We start from the raw sequence: 16379 nt of genomic DNA on the forward strand, positions 1-16379 counted from the left end.
GAAATATGGGAGATGAGGGAGGAGGGGGAACGTGTTTCCAACCATCCATGTCATATAATTTTGACTGTGATGAATTAAAGAAAATGATTGCAAAGTAAACTGTGTATTCATTGCAGGAGGTATCATTTATCACCTCCTGACCTGTCAGACTACTTAATCAATTAATGCCCATGCATTAATCAATCTTCAGTCTTTTCCATAAAGCTAACAATGGATGTCAAATGGAAGTGGTGATTCATCACGGGCTGACCATTTGAGGAAAAAAATATACACTGCCTCTGCATAGGCCACATGCTAAACCTTTAAATAAATACAATAATGCAAATAGTTCTTATATTATCATGACATTTTAATGACAGTTCAGAAAGTTGAAATAAATGTCTGGGAGGAAAACACAAACCTGTACATCGAGACTATTTTAGGACCATAGCACAGTATTAAGTGGTTTACTCTCCAACAATAGACTAAAATAAATAATTTCATCACAATATGGCAACATTTTTGAAGATGTGCACGAAAACTCTTTCAACAGTCGGTTGTTGGTATAGTACAGTTGGTATAGTTTGTTATATATTTATGTACAGATTTGTTAATTTTTAAAACAAAAGCACAACTCCCTCACTCCCATACCTGAATTACAAATGTGCACAAATGTAACGAGATGTGCTACATTCACATTAAGATGTTCTCTCAGCTTGCAGACCGTAATTCCCGCAAGAAAACTTCAAGCTAGGTAATTTACTGATAAGACGTGTTCTCAGTCCTCCTTGGGCCAATACCCTCCCTTGAATAACAAAAGCAATACCATTATAGAAAAGAAATGATAATAAAAAAATGAAATATATGCACAAATTGAAGAGCAGTGAATAGTGTTTTAAATATGTATGCATGGTGCTCTGCCTGGCTGGTCGTGTACTGTGCAGTAAAATATGACATTAAATGCATCACTTCCTGGCTGTGTGTGTTGTAACAATCACAATTCTGAGGAGCAGCAATGAAAGCTTTCAAATTTCCCCCCCTGGCGTCTTGGCATTTTCCAACGAGACGAGAATGTCACCAATTTGAACAATTTGAACGAGTTGACAATGCTCTGACTGTCGGTTTCCCCCCCAGAACGGGAATGCATCACCTGACCAAATCAGCTGACGGAGAGAAAAAAAAAGAAGCAACGCCGCTCGCGCCGCCCTCTCCTGTGACGCAGGGCTCACGCTACGGTACGCCATTTGTGTCTAGCAGCAAAAAGCGCGGACAGTGGAAATAGTCGTATAACAAGAGGTAAGTTCAATTGAAGTTTGACTGTATTTGCCAATAATTACCTGAGTTGCTTTTACTAAAACGATAGACGACTATCGGGGGTGTTTTTAGGCACTGTTTCGGTCATATACAGCACTGTTTCAGAGGTCGACGTTAGCCTCCTTTTTGGGCCACTGTGATGCCGTCGTTTTCCAAGCCATGGAACGATTTAGACCCGCCTTTGTCCCGCTCTGATTGGACTACACCGCCGATGTAACAATGCCATTGGACGTGCGGTGTGTGTCTCAAAGTACAGTTGAGAAACATGTCGCTAGTTAGCAAGTTAGCCGCGGTAGCCAGCAGCAGTACCCACAACAACTTCCCCTCATATGTGTGGAGGTGAACGAGCAATCTACGCCATGAAAATAGTTTTCACGCGGTGTCTTACACTGCAACACTCGACCGTTGTCGCTGCAGTTTCACGTTTTTACGGATCCTACGTTTACATTTGCAAGCACAAGTGGACTGAAGCTCATAAGCATAAACAAGGCATGACCCTCTACACACACACATACACACGCAAATCTAGCTGAAGTACAGTATTTATTATATATATTTTACCTAAATCCTAACTAATAATAAAGGATAAAAGGCAGATAAAAGGTACATACATTTTGAACCGTTGTGACAATTTACACATGGATGTGCTGAAACATATTTGTTGCTCAAGATGTCCCCTGTATATTTTACACACACTGTATTATATGGCCTTTGAGAAAGCTGCATGTAAGTAAAACACAAGCAAATGAAAAATAACACCTATCAGTTTGAGTGTTTTATGGCAAAAAGAAACATGCTGCAAATAGAGAAACACTTCTGAAGTGGCCGTGCATTGAGCTGTCTTAACCAATGTACAATTATGTTGAATATATGCGGCAGAAGAAAATACGTTGAGACTGTTGCAACACTAGACATATGGTTATTGATAATGAATTTTTAAGCTGTACTTCACATAATTTTACTGGTCTAATTGTGGCAACAACTGGAGCGCTATTGAATCATGTCTATAAGCATTTAGTAATGGTTCTTAAACCAGCATTGCCATATGTATGCACCATTAAATGACTGTGACTTAAGTGGACTTGTTTTCCCACTAAATGACCAGCAACAGCAAGCTCACATGCTGGAATGTTTGTACCAAACAGTTAGAGCCTGGAAGCACTAGATGGCGACATTTACTTGTGCTGAGGCTGATGGTGCTGTTAAATGAGTGATCGTTTTTCAGAAGCTGGTGTTTAACTACACAATTTGTGGCAAATGCACTTTACTTGTTTCCAGAATGTTTCTTTAATTCACTAAATTGTGTTGTAGACGATTGAAGATGCCATTCATATATTCCGTTTCTTTCTTTCTTTCTTTCCAGGAGTTTGATGATAGCGATCAACTTCACTGTTATACGCTCATAGCAGGCTATGAAATGGATAAAGCGTTGATATCGGGAAAGGAGGCTGTTGAGGACAAAGGTTGTGATAATGACACCAGTGGGAAGGTGCAGCCAGGTGACGTGGAAATGGAGGAAACTAAAAGAGACTCACCCGGTGGGACCGCCAAGCCCAACGGAACAGATGAGGAAGTCGCTGAGAGGCTGCGGCCTGACTCTGTACCAGAAGATGGTGATAACCTCTGCACAGTTTGTGGCTTCTCTGCCAAATGTCCGAGATCGCTGAAGATCCACTCTTCAAGAAAGCATGGAAAGAACTCAAAGAGTACCAATAGAACTGCCAAGCCGGCCGAAGAAAATGAAAAAGAGTCGGACGGGAGTCCAGCTGAAAACCAACAGGAAGTAGACATGGAGACGGAGAGTGCTGCTGAAGTCAAACAAAACCAGGAGTCTGATGTTGATGAGCTGAGGTCAGCAGATGACGACAGCGGAATCCACACAAATAGTTTCACTGAAAAGGAAACGGTATTAGACAAACAGCAGGCAGATCAAGAGGAGGCAGTCCCCACACAAGAGAGACGAGTTAGCAAGAGAACCCCAAAACCTAAGATGATACATTCGTGCAACTACTGTGGACAAGAGTTTAGGGACAAGTCCCCTCTGGACGTGCATATCCAGAGATACCACACCAAAGACACCCCATTCACATGTGAGTATATGCTATTCTCAAGTTAAAGGTGAAATTCAAAATTCACGCTATTCTAAAGATGTTAGACAGTAGATAGTTTGTATCATCAAAAATATCGATGGATTTTTTACAAATCCCAAACATAACATGTTAATGATATCTAAATGATCTTTTGGCTGAATTGTGCGTGTCTTTTGAAATGTGTTTCAGTTGAGGCTGGCGAGAACACGGGTGAAGACAAGGAAGCCGAGGACCCTGGCAGCACTCTGAAGGCCACCCCGACCAGAGTGGCCGCTAAACGTACGTTCAGCAGGTTCCAGCTGAAGTGTTCACACTGCGATTTCAGGGTTAGCACCCCCGCGTTGCTTGAAAACCACACGAGGATAAAACACCTTAACCAGGAGTGGTACCGCTGCAAATTGTGTAACTTCCTCTCGGCCACGTCCGAGTGGATGGACGCTCACCTGTCCTCGGACAGTCACATGCGGCAGCAGAAAGGGGAGAAAAGCAGCGACTCCGCCTCCTTTGACGCCTACGTCGAGAGCGTAAGCAGAGACGGCGCTGGAGAGGGTGCTAATGTGGACGATATGGTTCAGGTGGCCGCTGCTTCGACAGAGGGGCAGCAGGTAACCGAGGCAGCTTCCATAGCTGCATCGGTGGACGAGGAAGACTTAGAGCTCGAAACTCCCAGAAAGAAAAGAGGCAGACCAAAGCAAGGGTCCACGACCACTTGTGGATACTGTGGCCTGGTGGTGTCCAACGCTACCAACCTCAGTGTCCACGTCCGCCGCAAACACAGCAAGGAGTACGGCTACAGCTGCACCCTGTGCAACTACAGCTGCGTGACCAAAGGGGACATGGATCGCCACTGTATCACGAAGAAACATGTCAGACGCGCACAAGAGTGCGCCAACAACAACCAGGCCAACAATCACACAAGTGCGTCACCGGAGGAAGCCACAACTGGACAAGCACAGGAAGCGAATGCATCCCTGCAGAGCGCCGACAGAGAGCCGGAATCTGACGACTCCGCCGCAAACGAACGCAGCGGAGAAGAGCAGCCGCAGTCGGACACGAGCCAGAGAAAAAGTAAATATGACTCCGTTAGCGCTTGCAGCTATTGCGATTTTGTAGCTCAGTCGATCCCCTCGCTCCATCTTCACGTCAAGAGAAAGCACACCAAAGATTTTGAGTACGTCTGCCTTGCGTGTAGCTACTATGCTGTAACCAGCAGGGAAATGTCTCGCCATGCCATCACAGACAAGCACAAACAGAAAAGCCAGAAATACCTGGAACCACGAGAGAGCGAGGAACAAAGAGCTGCGGCGCTCCCGTTGGAAGAGGCCGTTGAGCTCGCGGAGGCCAACCCTAACCCTGAATGTGAACACCTGAGCCCCACAGAGGAGTCCGACTCTTCTTCTGATGACAGCCAAGCTGCCGAAAGTCAGACTGCAGCCGCACCCACGGAGCCTGTTGATGCTGCTGCTGCTGCAGTAGCTGGCAGTGCAGATGACGAGAAGCAAGTAGAGAGTATAGCATCCTCCAGTAGTGGTGAACCGGATCCAACCGACGCGACAACTGGACTCACGGAGCTGTGTGAACCCCAGGAGGCTCCAGCAGAACTTCATCCCGCGGAGGATCAGTCTGCACAGCCAGAGAGCCGGGAGGAAGGGGGACAGCCAGCAGACGAAGAACCCCTGAATACAGACGAGATGATTTTAGACGCAAAAAGCGACGGCTCTCATTCAGACACACAAATGTCCAAAGCGCTTCCCTTCGATGCCTGCATCGTGTCCGTGAAGGCCCTCGCTGAGCAGGAGCAGCAGCAGCTGCAGGAAGGCCTGTCTCTGGAGGGCGAGGCCGCCGTCATATGTCTGACCGGGGGATCGACGGTGCCCTCCGGCTTCCTGCCCCCCAACTCCGCGTACGTCAGGAAGCTCAGGCGCAAGATGATGAAGGTGAGCGACGAAGCCAAGCGAAGCAGCACCCGCATCCGCTGCGAGGACTGCGGCTTCATGGCCGACGGCATCAGCGGCCTCAACGTCCACATCTCCATGAAGCACCCGTCCAAGGAGAAGCATTTCCACTGCCTGGTGTGCGGCAAGTCGTTCTACACCGAGAGCAACCTGCACCAGCACCTGACCAGCGCCGCCCACCTGCGCAACGAGCGCAACAGCGTGGAGGCGCTGCCCGAGGGGGGCGCCAGCTTCAAGTGCGTGAAGTGCACCGACCGCTTCGGAACGGAGCAGGACCTGTTCGTCCACATCAAGGAGAAGCACGAGGAGCTCCTGAGGGAGGTCAACAAGTACGTGTTGGAGGACACGGAGCAGATCAACCGCGAGCGCGAGGAGAACCAGGGCAGCGTGTGCAAGTACTGTGGCAAGGTGTGCAAGAGCAGCAACTCCATGGCCTTCCTGGCACACATCCGCACACACACCGGTACGTACACTTCTTCTGTTTACTCACACACTCTTCGTCTTTCTGCTACTCTCTGTGTGCCACATACACAATTAACAGACGCCAGTGCAGTATGTATGCTGCGTAAAAGCAGGTCAAAGCTATTATCCCTCATCCCTCACAAACTGTATTTTCAATGCATTGTTATGCAATTTATAAACTTATTAGAAATGAGGTTTTGATCAGAAGGTAATTTAAAAACACTTATGTGTAACTTTGCAGTTGCTGCATAAATCATTCAACCTTCTGTGACTGATTTTAAAGCCTCGTGAGCACTTGAACACATCGCGTTTTGCCAAAAAGAACAATACCGTCTTTGTGTGGCTGCCTCAGCTATTAGGCCTTTTGTTTTTAGGTACAATTGCTTCGAGTTGGGAGACGCAGCCTCCTCTTTGGCAGCTCAAGCTAATGTTAAGGCCACTATCTACTGCAGCCAGGTAATAGCCGTTTCAGTAGAGGTGAAGGTAAAGACTGATTGAGCTTCAGACCAGCAGGAGAGACGCTAATGGAACCCAGATTGGGATTCCCTGAGCAACGCTTGGTCAGAGACATGTGCGACTCATAATTGATGTGTCCATTACCGAGACTCAGTTGTAATTATAGTCAATAAGTCTCTGTAAATGTGTTAAAGCTTAGGCTAAAAGCATTGGCGGTCCAAAGAGAGGTGGGCTAATAATTTAAAATAATCAATGCAGACGTATTCAAAGCCTTTAATTTCCCTTGTGTCTGTACGTCCACGTTTGAGTATGTGTGTGTGTGTGTGTGTGTGAGCGCTCCTACGCCCAGCGAACGTGTGTATATGTCAGTCTTCATGGCTTGCTGATTATCCTCAATCCATTAAGATTTATCTTGTCATTTATAATGCAAAGCAGGGCTGCGTCGGTCAGGGCTTTCGGCTGGGAAATGTCCAGCAGGTTAAGAACATAAGGCGCTCCATTACTTCTCCCTGACCATGTGTATTAATTGCTTTTAAAATCAACTTAATGCAGGAACGAGATGCGAGGACGACGTCAATAAATGCCCTTCTCTGCCTCCTGCGGTTCATCCCCCTTTCAGCCCAAACTTTAATGGGACTTTAATTGGAGTCCATGCTCTGTGCTTACCATGTGTGCGCATTGGTTGTGTGCATGTGTGTGAAGTGTCTGTTGTGTGGGAGATGAAACAGGACTGTTTCCACTCTCGGGCTCTGTGACGGTGGATGGTTTAGGTGTAGGTATTGTAGCTTTTGTCAAAAAAAAACCAACAACATAATATTCCCTCGCTGAATACAGCATGAAGTACTTAAAAGCAGTGTGCGGATTTCACTCCCTCATGTCATCAAATTCCCATAAATGCAACGGGCCAAAAACGTGCGGCAGTAAAATATTTTGGATCGGCTGCTGTTGCTTTCGGTAGTATAAGAGGGATAATTTCACTCTGAGGAATTGTGTTTTGTCCTGTGAGCTGTGAGGAGGTTAAAATCCGGATGATTAATGTGGAGCCACCACTTTCTTCTTATTAACGAATAGTCTATATGTATTCATAATTTTACCCCGTGTCATAATTCCTGAGTTTTGAGGTCACTTACATAACGTTACTTAAGAAAATGAAAGCTGTGACACGGAGGTCCCAACAGATGGCTTCAAGTCAAGGGCACATCCCCGAGGTTTCAAATGATGAATACTTTGTTGTTTTTTAAGGTTTACCTCTTTTTATGCAATTGAGTTATGTTCTTGTTTATGAGATTACTTTCATTTATGCTGTTGTTATTTGTGGGAAGCAGCCATTTCTCTTCATTTTGACAACATATGCCAGTTGTTATTATTGCTAAGTTCCCTCATTACAGTGAATTATTTACCTTTTTATGTGGCGGCCATTTATTCTGGGAGTTTGTTTGTGGGGGCCGTGGAGCTGCACGGGGGGGGTCTGCTGGGAGCACGTCCACATCCTTTTAATTAAGACCTAGTTTTCATTCACTTGATTAATCAGTGAAATCAGGGGACGGTGGTGGGAGGCTGCACACAGATTTGTCAATTTGTCCCTTTTTAAAGGAAACGCGTACACATGGCTTGCGTTTTGCCAATGAGGGTACAGCTGGAATTTGCATTTTGAGGCAAATTGGTCACTTTTTCACCGGAGTGAGCTGTCTGACCTCAGACTGAGCCTTGGAGTAAGAGACACGCGTGCCATGCATGCAGGCTCACACACAGGATGTGATGTGAGTTCGGAGAAGTAAAACTGTAGAACAGGTAGAAACTTACAAACATGTCAGCTGTTGATACCCTTTCTAAGGCCGTTGAACCCTTAAAGTTATTTAGTGTTTTCCCCCAGGATTTTATATTCTATGAAGTATTAAAAAACACCTTTAGAGCATCACGGGACGTTAACTTCTCTACTGAAAGCAATGTCGGCCACCAGCCTTGTATCAGATTGAAAGTGCCTGCACAACGGCCTATTTTCAAGTATTACATTTTGATTTGTATTGTTTCTGTGGTGAAGTGGTAACTCCCAGTGTTTACAGCTGTTGGATGCAGAAGCACCCAAAGTCGCCCGGCAGGTGTGCAACACTGTGAATGACTGAATGTAGTCTTTCTCTACCAATTTCAAACAAGCAGTTCTGTTTGTTCAACCGATCAGTTTGTGAGCACAGTTTGTAAAGTTTCCCCCAGAGCAGAAGAAGACATCACACACATTGGGGGAAAAAAAACCCAGAACCCTCTCAATTCCCTTTTTAAAGTGTTTTGTGAGTCCTCACTAAAAGGCCAGAGTGCCTCTTTAATGCAGCCGCATATTTGAACAGTTTGTTGCATTTATTTACTGGAGATGAAACTCTGTGTTTGTGAAACGGGAGATCAGGCTCGGTGACATGGAGAGAATCAAATCCCACAATATTTTTGACCAAATACCTCCAATATCAATATTGCAGGGTTGACTTTTGGTGCCTTCACAAAACAATAAAAAAACAAGATTTTTGATAGATAACCATCAGTAATGGTGACTGTAAAACCAGGAAAAGACGACACTTGTGCCATCCTGTGATATCCAAAACCTCAGACGATATCTGGTCTCATATCATGACATGGACATAATATCCATATATTGTCCAGCTCTGGAGGGAGAGATGCTTGTCTCTCCCTCTCCTCCCCTCTAGCTCACAGTTACTGTATAGTCCTATGGCTCCAGTCATTTAAAGACAATGTGATGTATAAAGGTACATTTTGACTGGATGTCTGTAACCCTGTGTGTGACGGATCATGATAACTTAAACAGAACTCGCTGCGTCTACTGTGAGGTAGGGTTGAAGCCGGACAGAAAAAAAGAGACATTTATTTATATGAAATGTATAATTCTCTTCCTCCAAACCGGAAGATTAAAGCTAAGGATATGACAGGAGTGTGTGGCATGTGCAAGGCTTAAGACATCACCTTGTGTGTGTGTGTGTGTGTGTGTGTGTGTGTGTGTGTGTGTGTGTGTAAGCGCTCGGAGTGAAACATTACACGAGGTTCCCCTCTCCTCTCAGGAAATGAATTAGTCATTCCCTGTCTCATCGGGGATGTGAGGGAGCCACATCGCCTCTGTGTGGATGGCAATATTAATTTAACATGACACTGCATTGATGGTCAATTTCAGTTTCACGGAAGCTGTTTAAGTGGAGTGGTGGAGTATTAATGTGATAAGATGTGGGAACTGAGGGACATTACATCTCCCTCCTCTCTGCCATGTCTCATACTCAGCCAGCCATCTGGACAAATCAGCTCCCCACACGCCTCTCTCTCACCTCAACTTTAGGTTGAGTGAGCGAGCGTGTGTGTGTGTGAGTGATTGTCTCTCCTTCTGTTTGTCCATGGGTGGTTACGTCTTATGAATGTAATGTGTGTGTCTGCATGCACATGCATAAGGTGTGAGGTGGGGCTCCGAATCTAGATGTAGGTACGTGTTGGCGTGATGGTGGGTGTGGTGTGAGCGTGCGTGTCTTGTCTTTTTGTTGTTGTTGTTTTTCCGGGGTGTTGATGATCGTGTTGTGTGATTTGTGTGTGTGTGAAAGTGTCTGCACATTTAGGTGTGAAGTGTGTTTTATGTATAGGTTTTTTTTTTGTGTGTTTTATTTGTGACTGTGTAGTGATTTGCGTGTACTGTACGGGACATGTGAAATGAAGAGGCTGGCTGGGCAACGGCAAAGCCCCCCCCCCCCCACCACCTCCATGTTTATGGGCCTTGTTAGCACACGCTTGCCTTTCAATCTTCGTTACCGGCTTAAAATTCGATGTGTCATACTTCCAGCTCACAGCAAGTGAACCGTGTATGAACGAATTAGTAATCTACACAAAGTGCTTAATCAAATCAGCGGCTGCCCCTGGAATAAATATTGTCGAGCGTCTTGGGATATTCCCTGTGAGCGGGCGAGGGTTCGCTCAGAAGATGCGCACGTGGATGCACCAGGCTGCCACTGTGTGATGCCGGCCTGAATCCGGCCCAGCCCGCCAAACAAAACGTCCATTTTATTTTTAACAAATGCACACGTTTTATATTTTTGCGATAAAGTGTAGGCTTTAGCAACTTATTTCCCTGAATATAAAGTTTGGTATTATGTGTTAAACCCAAAGGAATACGTGATTTTTGCCCCAACAACCATTTTTATTCGCCCCAACTCTGAAGGCCCCTTCCCTCTTTTTCACCGTGAGCTGGTAAATGTTTGTGCGTCACACAGATAGCGCCCTCAGCCCCTTCGCGGCTCTGCTCTTGAATGACGGATGGCGGGCAGAGGCTCTGCCACTCTCTCAAACGCCACCCCGCCCCACCGGACTTATTAATGACAATAATTAGGGAGAAACCTCCCTGAGAAGCCCGCCGGAGTGATTAGCGCTTTAATGATGGAACGGGAGGTAGTGAGCGCACACAGAATTGATTTACGCATTCGCCCTGACCTTTGGAATCCAATTTACGCATCCACAGGCAAAGGAAGAGTAGGTAAGAGATGAAGGAGAGTGACAAGGATAGATAGAGAGTGAAGGAAGAGACGCCTGGCACTCGGGAGTGTGACTGTAGTTTTTATGGGGGGCTGCAGTAAGGGCATCTGTTTTTTCTTCTTTATAATTCTGGAGTCATTTAATGGCTCTGGAGTTGGTTGAAGTCCTCTCACAGAACTAATAACGGTCCTACACGCCTGCCATTGAAAAAACGATCTGTAAAGTAGAATCTGATTTCTGCCCAGCGGCTATGCAGTCGTGTTTCTTTGCGATTGCCAACGCGTTCTTTCAAACGTAATGTTATTGTGGGATGTGAACTCTCGTTGTGCTTTTGTTTTGCAGGATCCAAGCCCTTCATGTGCAAGATCTGCAACTTTGCGACCGCCCAGCTGGGAGACGCCAGGAACCACGTGAAGAGACACCTCGGCATGAGAGAGTACAAGTGCGACATCTGTGGGTGAGTTACAACGACCGCCATGTTTAAGAATATGATTTAAAACGCAAGGAGGGGAACAAAGGCTTTGGTACGTCACAAATTAAGACGGTGGTCAACTCTTTACACAACTGAACAGACTTTTCCACTCTTACATAACTAGTGTTTCTCTCGTCTAACTGATCATTGTTACGAGCCATGAGGCCAGAAACTGAATTTAGATGATACCAGAACATTAGTGTCCCATATTTATATGGAAACATATTCAGGGATAGTTTAGGAGGCATTTGGTATGTTTTCCGAAACAGCTGCCAGAGCTTTCAGTTGAAAGTGAGAAACAAAACAGCGAGTGGTTGTGTTGCTCCGGTCAGGTGTAGTAAGGTTTCATGTTGGTGTCTAAGGAGCGATCTGCTAATTATCCTTTGCCCAGCCCACTTTAAATTGCATTTGTCTCAAGCTAATTCATAATTCAATCCAATTTAACCCTGTCCGACCACAATGACAGATTCTGTTCTGATGTAGAGACTCCTTGTCAAAATCGTGAGATTTCAATCTGTAAAAAAAAAAAAAACCCAACATTACAACCTTCCACGCACTGCTTAAATGAGCTGTTATATAAATATATATAACGAATATCATTTTTCTGTCTTTAGAGAATCATGGCACATTTAATATTCTGGTGGAAGCTCTTAATACATTGACTATTATTCATTTAGGAGAGAAAGCAATCAATCAAAAGGCAATTTAACATAAAAATAGCGAGACGCAGTCCAAAAACAATCCCAACATTTCAGTACCAGTCACACCTTAATGTGTGAATAACGTTCTCTCGCCTTCAACTGCCCCCAGGCCTTTTCTTAAGAAGACAAATGTATTGCTGCTGGTCAGCGTTCCTCCTGAATTAAAAGGTAAAAGATATCCGAGTTTACTCTGCCTACCCTTTTGTTTCAGCTGTACAAGTAATCCTAATTGCCAGTTTATGTAGGTAACCGCGAGCCTATAAATACCCAGCAGTGCCAGAGTACAGCGATATCCCGCTACCTTGTACCCCCCTACATGTGGACCATATGTTGTGTTCAGCTGGTTCCATTCCCGCGGTAGACCTCCTCGCTGCCGTGCCATGTTCGAACGGACGTGTTAAGCTGTTTAACATGCAGTCGGGGGAATAGAGTAAATTGTGGGATTTCCAGCTTTGTGCCATCGAGCTTCTGCGGCTACACTCTCGCTAAGATGGAGACATATGTGGGGTTATTAGCTTCTCCCTCTGTGTAATTCTGTGTAAACCGTTGCATTTAGTTCAGTCGTGGGACAATTTTGTTCCTTTTTTTTTTTTTTTTTTTTCAAAAGCCGAGCAGAGCGAATGTGTTTATTTGCTCCCGCTGATGTTTCGCAAACATATTACAGCGGGAGCAAACACGCGTTTGGTTTTAAACACAGCTTCTCCTTTAATGAGAGGAAAGGCTCATGTTTCACAAGCCCTCCAGCTGAAAACCTTCTTCTCCCAAGTGCTGCAAAATGGGTTTGGGCTTTTGACCAAGCGGCGTCTCGACTTTACACACACACGCACGCACGTCTACGTACAGAGCAGTTTCCCCGGTATGCCTGTTTTTAAATGGGACTACTAAATACAGCCCCTGGTTTCACAAATCATGCGGGTGGAGGAGCCGAGTGCTGCCAGTGCCAGCCGCCGGTGACAAATCGGCCCTGTGTGCGCTTTCAGTACTGACTGATCACCAGGCCATCGCTCCTCTTGACTAAAGAGCAGCAAACACAAAGAAAACCCTCCAGAAACACCCTCATTAAGGCCAGAGCCATACATACCCGTTAGCCTGCACCCCCTTCCCAAACTTCTCACGTTTTGGTGCTGCGTCCTTAACCTGAATCTAAAGCACGCTGCTAACGGATGGCCACGTGTCCGGGTATAATGTTTAAAGTGAGATTATGGTGCGATTAAGTTCTGCATTCTCCTGCGGATGCTTAAGATACATTTCGTAACCAAACAAAAAAAGTTTTTCCAGATATTTGTTTGTGAATCACCATTAATCATTTCAATTAACACAAGACTATCTTGAGGCTGTTTTTTTTTTTTTTTTTACAATATAATATGTGTTTCATTAATTTATTTCATGCTCACAGACTCTCGGGCCTCCACGGGACATGAAGTTTTGCTGCTATAGTTTATTGCCATTTTGTTCAGAGCACCGGCTCAGCATATTGTTTGTGTTCTTTTCCTTTTTCTTCTTTCAAAAAGACCCCCCCCCCCCCTCACCACCATCGATTGCCGTGTTTTCCTTGTTAAAGTTTCAGACCAGAAGATTATCTCGGCTGTGACGCGGCGATCGGGCGGCTGTGCTGCACCTCGGCTGTCCACCTCACTTCAGCGTCGGCGCACTTGTTGAACTGGTTGATAGTTAAAGATCATATTGTTGTGGCATTTAATTAACAAATGCAAATGCGAGGCCAGGACAGATAGGAGCCCCCTGACCACGCTGCCAATCACACCTGAGTGGGCCGGTCAGCGCCTCGCTCATCATCGCCAACACTTTATAGGCTTTCTGTCTCCGCCTAGCCGATTCTCTCCATTCCTCTACACATCCGCGTCCACGCCTCTGTCCGTCTGTCCGCCTGCATGTGTCTTTGTTTGTAAAACGGACCGCTCTGTCCTAATTCGCCCATAAAGAACTCTTTAAGGTGCAAAAACAGCAGAAAAAAACAAACACAAATTGGCTGTTAGCACACAAGATGAGATTCCTCATATTTAATTGGTTGAAAAGAAAAAATCTCCAGCATGTGAGACGGCAGATTCTTGCATTTCCTCACGGTTGTGTTTTGTCCACAGTGGGGCTCGGGCCACTTAATGAGCCTCCTCCTCCTCTCCTCCATCATCCAACAGAAAGGCCCTGGATTCAGCATTTCCACCCTCTCGTCCTCCCCAAAGATGCAACGGACATCCAGTGCTGTTGTAGGTGTTAAATTATGCATAAACAGTCTAAATGCTTTGAGGCATTGGTTTAATATCTTAGCCCGGGCCTTGGAAGCATTAACGCTATCAGGGACGTGGATTGTCCTCTTGTGCACTGCCGTGTTTATGATTATGGGTCATAAGCTGCCCGTTTGCTAGGGTCACTTCAGGAATTCGAACAAAAACCTTTTGCTTTCTCACAACACACAAAACAAAGTTTGCAACGTGCTGAAGTTTGTCTTCTCCGTGGAGGAGGCTGCATTGTGTTTCCCCCTCCCTCCCTCCCTCCCTCCCCTCCCAGTTTTCTTGACTTAGTGTTGGAGAGAGTATATATAGTCATGATTTCATGTTGGGTGTTGTGTGTGTGATTTGACTGTTAACAGGATGGGGCTGGCTCGTGTCAGGGTTTTTATGTCCCCCCCTGTCTTGTGAGATTGTCTGGTCCGTACCCAGAATAGCCCATCAGTTCCGCCCTGCGTGGCTCATCCGCTGTAATGTGCCTTAATGCCCGGGCCTGTATGAGTAGTGTGAGGCCTGGCAGTGACAGTGGAGGAGCATCTTAGCTTGCTGCTTATCCAAAGAAAGCCGTCACTTAACTCAGCCCCTCTATTGTCTCTCCACACCCCTCTCCTTCTCCCCTGACATGATTCTCTATAATCCTCAAACAGATTCTGGTTAGAACTCCCTGAGAACTATTTTTATGTTTTTTTTTTGTTTTTTTTTCTTTCCCTCCCTTCCTTCCATTTAAACATTAATGGTTGTTGCAGATGAAGAGAGGGATCCCTATGAGGATGATTATAATGTCACTCCGCTGATCTCCCGCCGCCCCGAAATAATTGTACATCATCGCTTCATAACGTGTCAGAGGGACACGTTGGTGGCGTGCAATTAAAACCGCAGAATATAATACACCAAATTACTGCCTGTCAGGCCCATGAACAACACACTCGGTATTTGAGTTACACTTAATCATCACGTACATTAGCGATTTCGCTAAGATCCCTCCGCCCCACCCCCTCCCCCCTTCCGCTCATACAGCAAGGGCGTGAAACTCCCCGCTCCTTCCAGGCTGAGGGATTGTGTCTGCGGTGCAACAGCTCGAGGGGTAGCTACGTATTTGTGTGCACCTGGAAGCCGGCTTGTGAATTCATTAACACACAGCTACGGATGTAAACAAATATATGTATTTGTACTTTTGTCAACCCTTAGATGTCTGTTCAAAAAAAACGCAGTTAAACGCATGTAAAGTCAGAATAATCTGAAACATTTAGGGGAAGAATTGCCTCCTTTAATGTGGATGTCCAATCAGTAGAAGTAGTCAGTTGAAGCAACAAATTCCCCAGTGCATGGAGTTCTCCTGCTGCTGGGGCAGTGCCTAAATGTACCAGGATGCATTGCGGCCATATCATTCTTGCATGGCTAATGCAGCTGCCACCAAAGACTTTATTTACACAATGAAACTTAGAACAGGAGTAGGGAGTTGACTTGTGCGCCCGCTGAGGCGGAGACTCGAACATCTGAGCTGCAGCATAACCTCGACGCAGCTGCTGTGTCCTCACGTATCTCCCTGAACTTCTGCACGGATAAAATGGCAACCACATACTTCAATATCTTATGCATGTACTCCTTATCTAAATGGGTATTGCCCTTTTTTTTTTAACTTGTTTTGATCAATCTAATTTATACGTGTTTGTCTTCAGTCCCAATCAGGAAGATGTACGGATGTTTACTTCCGTGGACACTTAAGAGTTTGTGTCTGGGAACACGGCCCTTGTCAGTCAGCGCGGTCCCCTTCACCAAAATAAACACATTTTGCCCTGATGCATTTAACTAAATTTAGTGCGCCATTATCGGAAATGAAATAAGTAACGCTAAAGGTCATTTGGAAAATAATGCAGAAAGGCTGGTCTGGAAAGGTTAAGTATGTGACGAAGCCGTTCTGATGATAACGAGGGCTGCGTATGGCTCGCAGAGCTCGGCATTCTGGTTTGACTCGGCACTCTGCGATCGCTCTTTATGACCGAGACAGCTTTACAGCCCGTTACCCCCCCATAACACGATAAAGCGCAGCATAATGGATTGGATGTGTTTAGTAGCCTTGGGCTGATGTTTGTAAAATTAATGTTTTTTGCAATAGAAACACACTCATGCACAGGCACAAGCAGAAAAAAGGCGAGAGAGAGAGAGAGAGAGAGAGAGAGAGAGAGAGAGAGAGAGAG

At 45.6% G+C, this 16379-nt stretch overlaps 1 protein-coding gene across 1 annotated transcript in view; it reads left to right on the plus strand.

Annotated features, from left to right (window-relative positions):
* The first annotated feature begins 1197 nt into the window (after positions 1 to 1197).
* Positions 1198 to 16379, plus strand: part of LOC116399172 (zinc finger protein 407) — a 25051-nt gene continuing 9869 nt past the window's right edge. Inside the window, exons 1-4 of the mRNA XM_031876128.1 lie at positions 1198 to 1275; positions 2657 to 3383; positions 3573 to 5801; positions 11108 to 11222. Coding sequence (XP_031731988.1) covers positions 2711 to 3383; positions 3573 to 5801; positions 11108 to 11222 — 3017 coding nt within the window. The 5' untranslated portion in view covers positions 1198 to 1275; positions 2657 to 2710. The remainder of the gene's footprint in view (positions 1276 to 2656; positions 3384 to 3572; positions 5802 to 11107; positions 11223 to 16379) is intronic.

This window comes from Anarrhichthys ocellatus, unplaced genomic scaffold (assembly GCF_004355925.1).
Source record: "Anarrhichthys ocellatus isolate YVR2014 unplaced genomic scaffold, GSC_Weel_1.0 scaffold103, whole genome shotgun sequence".
NCBI classification, from domain to species: Eukaryota; Metazoa; Chordata; class Actinopteri; order Perciformes; family Anarhichadidae; genus Anarrhichthys; species Anarrhichthys ocellatus.